Source organism: Suricata suricatta, chromosome X (assembly GCF_006229205.1).
Source record: "Suricata suricatta isolate VVHF042 chromosome X, meerkat_22Aug2017_6uvM2_HiC, whole genome shotgun sequence".
Lineage (NCBI taxonomy): Eukaryota > Metazoa > Chordata > Mammalia > Carnivora > Herpestidae > Suricata > Suricata suricatta.
Genome location: NC_043717.1, coordinates 11,167,748 through 11,176,752, shown reverse-complemented (window position 1 = coordinate 11,176,752; position 9,005 = coordinate 11,167,748). Strand labels below are relative to the sequence as shown.

At 49.4% G+C, this 9,005-nt stretch overlaps 1 protein-coding gene across 1 annotated transcript in view; it reads right to left on the bottom strand.

The window, feature by feature from the left end:
• CA5B (carbonic anhydrase 5B) overlaps positions 1 to 8,877 on the bottom strand; it is a 96,700-nt gene extending 87,823 nt beyond the window's left edge. The window contains 3 exon segments of the mRNA XM_029929615.1: positions 1,902 to 1,910; positions 5,313 to 5,544; positions 8,120 to 8,877. Coding sequence (XP_029785475.1) covers positions 1,902 to 1,910; positions 5,313 to 5,544; positions 8,120 to 8,183 — 305 coding nt within the window. The 5' untranslated portion in view covers positions 8,184 to 8,877.
• Between the last annotated feature and the right edge of the window lie 128 nt (positions 8,878 to 9,005).

Here is a 9,005-nt window from a genome sequence, read left to right as displayed (position 1 = left end):
TGACATACAAATACAAATCAATGACACTCTCAGTATTGAGTTATTTCCAGCCAAGGAAATGGGGGAAGAGGAGGAGGAATTTTTGGAAAGCAAATGTTGAACCACGCTTTATAACTTTTTAATCGCTTGGCTGGTAGAAATAAAGACTTGTGCGGCACGCACCTGTAACTTAGCTCGCAGCTTTGAAGATCTCTGGACTCTTTACATAATGCAACATTACAGGCTTCCAACCGAGACTGGGGTGACAGTCTAGGATTTTGGTACTGATGAGTCTGATGATTACAGAAGGTACTGATGAATCTGGGGTGGAAAAGGAGTAATTTCTTCTTGGGTTGATATATGCTAACTTTAGGGATAACACTGCCGGTCATTTTACCAGCGAAAAAAATGGTGTTTCTTTGAGAATAGCAGAGAATTACAATCTGGGGCAAGCTATAGCTAAAACCATAGACAAGTCCAGACATCAGAGAAGGGTGATGCTTTTTTATAGAGAAAAGGAAGTTGGGAAGGCTGTTATAAACAAACAGTCCAGTGGAGTAAACTGGGAGCTAGAAGTATAGTGGCTTCTCATTGGCTGAGTTCTGAGTGTTTCTCCTTGTCTGGGCTGTTGCTAGGGCAGAAGGGATTTTTGTCTTCGGGCTGGGATACTAAAGTAGTAGCAAACGTAGTATCCACGTGCAAGGTTGATCTTTTCCAACTGGGTCTGCAACTGTGCAGGAGAGCGCCCCCTGCCGGCCTCCTGATTCCATTCTCTATAAAGGTGGCCACGCACAATTTGTCCCACAGACACATCACATCACTGACGATGACTTTTCTACAAAGAGTCAAGTACCATGTCTTCGTGGTAAGTCTCTGATAAATCTCGGTGGACTTCCTGTAACACAGAGCTACTGAGACATCCCCATGCATGATGGACAGAACTATGTACATAAGTTGGGGTGCCCCAGTTCTCAGCCCTTTAGAAGCACCATGGATGGCAGAACCAAGACTATGAGGAAAACCAGAAATATGAATCGAGATAAATCATTACCAATGACCCTCTGAGCCTCACCCCCCTCCCCAAGAATGAGCCTATGGATCTGATTAAGTGCTAAGGTAGCTGCCACTCAGTCAATCTGCAGGGTACAGCAGGTTCACAGACACGCCTTTTTTCAAACAAACAAACAAACAAACAAACAAAAAAAACCCCAGAAACTTGCCCCTAGTTTACCTTTACAAAGAAGACATTTGTTTTGCATGGGTAGCTGTTAAAATCTATAAATTCAAACTCCTAGCCTTAAGGCGTTTTGGGGTATTTTTGCTGGTGGTAGGGGGCACAAAAACGATACAGAGAGCTCTCCTGAGAGTAGGCCAGTGGTTGTCACCAGAGGGAGCGATGCCGTCCCTGGAAGACACTTGGCAATGTCTGGAGACATTTTTGGCTGTCACAACTGGAAGAGTGCCACTGACATCTAGTGGATGAAGAGCAGGCATGCAGCGAAACAGCCTACGATGCACAGAATTACAGGACCCCAAATGCCAATAAAGTTGAGACACCGTGATCTCTGCAAATTCACGGTATTTTTGTTTTTACTATTTCTCCCTAGAAAGCAGCACCATCTTATCTCTGGAATTTTGTTTCAAACACCTAAAATAGAAAATACATTTGTCTGGCAAAAAACTTAATACAATAATCTAATGAAAGTGTGAGTTAGAAAGCAACATGTAGGAGCGCTGACGATACGGACTCCGTCTTGTTCACTGACCTCTCCTGAGGCCACGTGTTATGGGCCCCTCAGAGATTAATATTCGTTCCTTAGACACGCCAGCCAAGGCCGGAAGGCATGGAGGTTTGTTTTCAGCTCCCACCAGTCTGTTAGAGATAACAGAGTCTCTCTCCCCTCCTTGACTTACAGAAGGTGCCGCCAGGTCTGTTAGATGTTAGCTGCCAATTAGGTGCATGCAAACCTTTGAAATGCATGTGAACCCCCTGATCTTTGACCACTACAGTGCCCCCCAAGAGTTGCCTCACTCTGTAAAATCTGTGGACCAAGGTCCAGACTTTGCAGAGAAAGCTGTGCCTTGTCTGGACTGTCACCGGCCCGACACCCTGCAGTGAGTTACTCCGGACAGAACCCTGTAACTGTAGAGAACGGCCTGCTTCATTTTCTGGTCTCATAGTGCCTCCTCAGTTTGGGGGAAACGTTACTATCCCCCGCGCCCCCACCTTCTAACACCAGTAAGCAGTCCTGATTCGGCAGTAGAATGCCTGGTGCCAAGAGACTCGGCAGCAGCGTCCCCGCTGAGACACTCCGACTGTGGCCACGGAGTTGAGAATCCACGCTCTTCAGAGCCAACTCGTGAGGCTCTCCTGTAAAGACCAGGCCAACAAGGGGACTAACAAGCAGACGCCCAAGACGATCCCTGCTTTCACCCTGACTCGTCCTCCGCTCCATTCAGGAAACACCCAGAATCCACTCTTACCCATGCAAACGCCGGCCTCCCCAATCCCAGACATATCCTTTCATTGCTCTTTTAGGACCTTGATGTTCCTATCAATTGATGCCTTTCGGTTCACAAGTTCAGCTTTGGAAGGTTCTTTCCCCCACAACCTCCTCCTTTGGAAACCCAGACCACCCCACCCCCGACCACCACAAGGGGCCCTTGGTTACGGTTGCCTTAGTGAAGCCAGCTTTTCCCAAGGGTTTAAAAAAATTTTTTTTAGGTCTTTATTTTATTCTGAGAGAGAGACAGAGAGTGAGCGGGGGAGGGGCAGAGAGAGAGGAAGGCACAGACTCTGAAGCAGGCTCCAGGCTCTGAGCTGTCAGCACAGAGCCCGACACGGGGCTTGAACCCACAGACTGTACGATCATGACCTGAGCCGAAGTCAGATGCTCAACTGAGCCACCCAGGTGCCCCCTCCAAGGGTTTGTTTTGCAAGATAAATGGTTGTGAAAGGTAAATTCATTTTTGTTACTTCTCCCTGTGGGGGCCAAGGGCAGACCACCACCAAAATGTGCCACTTTGGCACATTATTTCGAATTAAAGTTACTGAAGAAATAGCCAGTGCAAAGACACTTGGAAGCCCCTTTTGCCTCCAGAAAACCAGAAATAAATCTCCCATAAGAGAGGTACGCTCCCTGCACCAAGAGGTAAAGAAACCCTTATCACCAGAGATAGGACATTCGGCCAAGAAGGCTGTATAAGCAACCCATTACTTTTACTGATTTACTACGCCAGCTCAATTTCTCTGGAGAATTTCTTACTAGATAAAGCTCCTGAATAATACATTTTCTTGGTCCTGCCAATTCCCCACAAACTTATTCTTTGTCTAAACAGTATAAATGCTGCCCGCTCTGGTCATTTCTTTGGTTGACAATCTTATTGTTGTCATCATGAAGGTGTCACGAATGTATCACTGACGAGCAGCAAAGTCCCCTGAGATTCCATGGAGAAAATGTGCTCGGTTTTCGTTCTTACTGACAGGTCTAGTCCTGGCTTTGGTTTACTTTGTGCCTGGACCGCCCTACGGCTCCAGCCTCGGGAGTGTCCTTCTTGCAACTCCTGAACCACAGAAGGCACGCTCCTGCCTTAGCCCTTCAGTGCCTGCTCCTCGTCCTCGGAAAACAATTTCCCCTCGTGCAGCTCAGGGCTGGCTCCTGTCACCTCTCCAAAACGCTGTCATCTCCTCACCTCTCTATCCCTTATTATACGATCCCCTCTTTTTTTTAAATCATAGCATTCTGATCTTTTCCTTCGAACACTTGTTACACACGTGTGATAGTTATTATATGCATCTGTGCTTAATTATCCGCCCCTTTCAGTGTTGTATGAACCCCAAGAACTGAAGTCCCTTTAGTCACTGCTTGTTCACGGAACATAGACGGTAAAGAGCGTTGTTGGGAAGGGTCCAGTCTTCTTTGATCCTTATCCCTATTATCCTGCTGATCACATTTTTTTCCTTTAAGGAATAGGTTTATCTCTTCCTTGCCTTGCCCATGACCAATAGGAGTTCAGGCCCCTCCATCCTGGACTTCATACATGCCTCTTGGTCTCAACACCCTCTACCACGTTTTGCCACCTACTACTTTCCCTAAATTACCACCTTCAACATGTCTTCCTGTGTTAAAGACTGTATGTCAAGTCCTAACTTCTGTGTCCAGTGCCAAGGTTTTCCTAGTAGGAACCCACCTCAGCCACATGATTTTCCGTCCCTTCATTCTTCCCAAACTCTGCCATGCTACTCCCCGTGGTCATTCAAAGTGCGATACACTATAAATGTAAAACACTCACTCAGCTTTGAAGATTTAGTACAAAATAGAGAATGCAAACTATCTCAATGATTTTCACATCAATTACAGGATATAGTGACAATATTTTGGATATACTGGGTTAAATACTTTAGTCAAATTAATTTCATCTGTATATATCCTGCATTTCACAAATGAGGGGCGTCTCGGTGGCTCAGTCAGTTAAGCGTCCAGCTTCGGCTCAGGTCATGATCTCATGGTTGACGGGTTTGACCCCGCATCGGGCTCTGTGCTGACAGCTAGCTCGGAGCCTGAAGCCTGCTTCAAAATCTGTGTCTCCCTCTCTCTCTCTGACACTCCCCTGCTCGCACTGTCTCTCTCTCTCAAAAAGAAATAAAAAACATAAAAATTTTTTTTAATTTCACAATTGAACAAATGTGTTTTACTTTCAGTTTTACTGAGATGCAATTGACAGACTATTTGTTCTTCTTTAAATGTTTTTATTAGAAAGCACTGAATTACATGGCTCATATTTGTGACTTGTGTTATCTATCTACTGGACATTGTTTAAAAAAATTTTTTTTAATGTTTTTTATTTATTTTTGAGAGATAGAAAGAGAGAGCATGAGCAGAGGAGGGGCAGAAAGAGAGGGAAACACAGAGACTGAAGCAGGCTCCAGGCCCTGAGCTAGCTGTCAGCACAGAGCCCGACCCCAGAGCACGAACAGTGAGATCATGACCTGAGCCGAAGCCAGACACTTAACCGAGCCAGGTCCCTTGTCCTATTTCCCCATGACATCCTTTTAACGTGTTAAAATTCGTCTAGAAGAGGACTTTCCGACCCTTATGACGGTTTTGCAACACACGTGTGTCAAATCATCACACCGCACCACACCTTCGACTTACACAATGTCACATGGCGATGACATCTCGAGACCCCCGGGGAAAAAGAACTTTCCACATTTATTTGAGAGACAACTAGAGAAACAAGTAGCTGTTCTCACGGCCCTCAAGGCACACGACCCCGCTCTGGGACGCCGCTGACAGCAGGGGACAAACAGCACACACGTGACCGTTAGGCACACAGCGTTTTGCGCTCTCCAAGGCAGCAGCTACTCACAGGCCCGGTTCCGGGAGTTGTACGTGCACGTGTAGAGGCTGCAGGGCCTCGCCGGCAGGAAGCTGGACATCTGGAATCTTCTCCACAGTGACCTGCATGGAGAGGCCTGCAGGATGGCCCTCAGGCTACTCATCGCCACCATGTTTAGCTTGAAATCTCGATCGGGCCCCAGATAACGTGCAGGATCCGAGGAACCTGCAGGGAGGAAGACAGAGGGTGAAGCTCTAAATGACTGAGGGTAACTGACCATCAAGCAGAAGCTCTGGGTAGGACAACAACACTGGGACTATGAGCACACGTGGCGGGGAGGGTGGGCAGGGGTGGAGGGAGTGAGTCAAGAGTTAATCCACTCCTCTTCCTCAAAGTAACTGGCCACCCCAGCAGGACAGAGCCTTTGCTGTCACGTCTACTTCCCACTCCTGCCTGCACACCAGCCACGGGGACTCCCTTCTTGCAGTTGGACACCTGATGAGGAATGTACTTTAGGACGCCACATTCCTGGCAACGGTAGGGACTGTGTCTGTCTCTCTCGTAGCTGCATCTCTTAGTGTCTGGCACTTGGTGACCCCTCAGTGACCAGGCCACACTTCCTTGGCGATGGAGAAGATGTTGATCTTAAATTCAAGAACCACAAGTTGTGAGGCGATTGCCAGCATGTTCTCAGACACTACGAAGGGTTTTCCTTTTCCTAGATGCCACCGTCACCCGTTTCTGGGCTTATTTATACTTCTGAAACCCTTTCAAATGCTTGCCATTTAAGGGAAGGGCCCCATATCCCTACCTGTAGGGTCTGAAGGACCCCAAAGTTCTGCCCGATCTGAAGGAGGAACATACCTAACTATGAACCTAAGCTGCTCTCACAGGGATGAGAGTTCCGCCGGGAAACATCTGCATGTCAACATTTATCGTCATTTCCTTTGTTCCAGGCAGCACGCTGGGTGCCGGGATGCAAAGCCGAGCAAGGCACGCACTCTGCCTTCCAGGTGTGCAATTAATTTCTCCTGCTCGGAGCCTCTTGAAATGCCCATCATTTGGGAAGGGAGACCGGGACGCCTCAGATCTGTCTTCAGCCTATTAGAGGCCTCTCAACTGTCTGGCAATCGGGGGTGGGGTTGGGGTGCCAAATGTCACAATAGAGACACTCAAGGGGCACTAAAGACACGTGTCACTTACAGAATGGAACTTTATTTCTGCATACCATCGTTCTGAGAAGAATGTAACACAGCAAAAAGCACATGATGACCCCTGGCAATGCTGACCACGAAGGCAGAGGTTCATTTCATTCTCCCCTCTTCATGTACATCACTATTAATTGGTTGTGAACTAGCTCTTCTCCTCTGTATTGCTGCCTCAACTCTGCAAGATCTGGGCTAGAGGAAAGAAGGCTACACCCAAAGGGAAGGGGAGAAAAGAAATCACACCTGATCCGTGTCCACATAGAGCAGGAGGCAAAGTTATTTTCTGTTACTACCCTGAAAGGAACAAATGAGGGCTGCAGGCAAAACCCTTTATAAGCAGGACAAACCATGTGCCAGGACAAACACTATAAAGTGAAGTGTGAAAAACAGCTACTCTTGCAACCTGGTGCCTGCACTGTGTTACATGCATCACTTTGCCAATGAACACACTGAAGTCAGGAAGGGAAAATGAATAGTGTCTTAGCTTAGGCTTTAGACCAAAATACCATAGACTGAGTGGCTTACACAACAGACACTTATTTCCCACAGTTCTAGGTGCTGGAAATCCAAGATCAAGGTTCTGGTCAATCTGTTTCTCGTGAGAACCTGCTTCTAGCTTGTAGACAGCGATCTCCTATGTCCTTACATGCTGAACAGAGAGCAAGCTCTGGACTCTCTTCCTTTCCTGATATGAACCCTAATCCTATCATGGAGGTGCACCCCTCATAACCTAATCCAACCCTAATTACTTCACAAAGGCTCCAGCTCCTAATACCATTCCACTGGGTGGATGGGGGGTGGGGCAGAAACATTGAGTCCATAACACACAGCCATCACGTAGAGATGACCAGACGCACAGTAAAGGACGAAAGGGAAGCAAAATGTAAAGTGACTTTCAGTGGCTGAGAATGAATTAATTCTATCCAAATTCAAACGTACCCATCTTCGATATCGCATATTTCCCGGAAATGAGAAGAAATCACGCTAATAACGAGTTTCCAGCAGCCTCAACCAGTAGCTTTCAACTCATGCCACAAAGAATCAGAGACACCAACAAACGTTTCTATTTTGTAGGTTCTTGCCGCTCCAGATCTGGGGCAAGGCACAAAAGAAAAAGGACACAACTGAGTAGAGAAGACTCAGATAGGTCCACGTGACATAGCTATTCACCCTGGGGTGGTTGTGAATCTGTCCTTAGCTTCAGGCATGGTCAGGGCAAAGAGCAATAAGGCAGATATGAATGAATCCCAACTTACTTCGCCTCGGTTTCTGGAACTGCAACCCCCCCATCTCTCAAAGTCTCTGAGACAGCAGTTCTACCACTAAGTGGACAGGACTTCAGCGGGATGTAGATGAAGACCCTCAAAGTGGAGAAGCAGAGTCAGAGTACGGAAAAAGCGATTCCCAGCCTCCTCCTCTCCATTTTACGGAAAAGCCCCGGCGGGCCTGCGGCCATCCTCGCGGAACCGGCAGCCTGTCGCAGCTCCAGGGCGCATCGCAGAGCGTGGTCCTGAGCGGAAGGGTCCCTGTCCTCTCTAGCAGGGCTACACGTACCCTCTACCCACCATGCTCCAATCGCCGCCCGACCTTACCCAAACATTTCCCTGAGCGCGGACCCCTCCACTCCGGGCCGGAGAGACTCATGCGCGCAGCCATCTTGAACACGTCCGGTCGCGCCTCGCCACGCCCCTCACGCCGTACACGTCATCGCGCGTAATACGTCATGTGTCGTCGCCCGGCCCAAATGCCAGACAAAGCCCTGTAAGTCCTGCCTTGGATTTGCTCACTGCGTCAGAACCCGAACCAGCTCTCTGGGTCCGCACCTGTTCTCTGCCCTGGCTGCCCCTCTGCCGCCATCGCTCTGGGCTTGCAGCCGCGGCCACGCGCCTACGCGCTAACGTGGCCCCGCCTCCGTCCTACGCCTGAGCCCACCCCTCCTTCGAGCCGGACGGGCTTTGTCGCGCCCTCACATACGTGTCGCCCGCGCATGTTCAAGGTACGCCCTGGCGCTCCGCCTACGTCACGGCCCTTCTTCCTGTTACGTACTTTGCGTCCCGTACGCTACTCCGTGGCCCCGCCTCTGCACGGGTCTTGTCACATGCTTGTCCCCTGGGTCACGCCCATTCCTCTGACCCACAGGTCCTTCTCTTATACCTACGTCCCTGCTTTCCACTCTGGTGATTCCTCTGCCTGAGCTCACCCCACCCGCAGTCTGGAACGACTCTGTAGTGCCCTTAGGAGTGGCCCCCCCAAGCGGGGACGCACTAAGTCCCGCTTTTTCAGGTTACACCCCGCGCCTACGCCACGCCCGTCCCGTCTAGGCAGTCGCAGACGCTCCTTCTCACGGTGTCCAGGCCCGCCCCTCACGCCGGGTCCCGTCCTTGCCCCGCTTTCCGCGCGCTCACGTCACGGCCAACCCCAGCGCTCCGCCCACGCCGCACGGCACCACCCCGCGATCCACCCTGGGCGCCGCGCCGG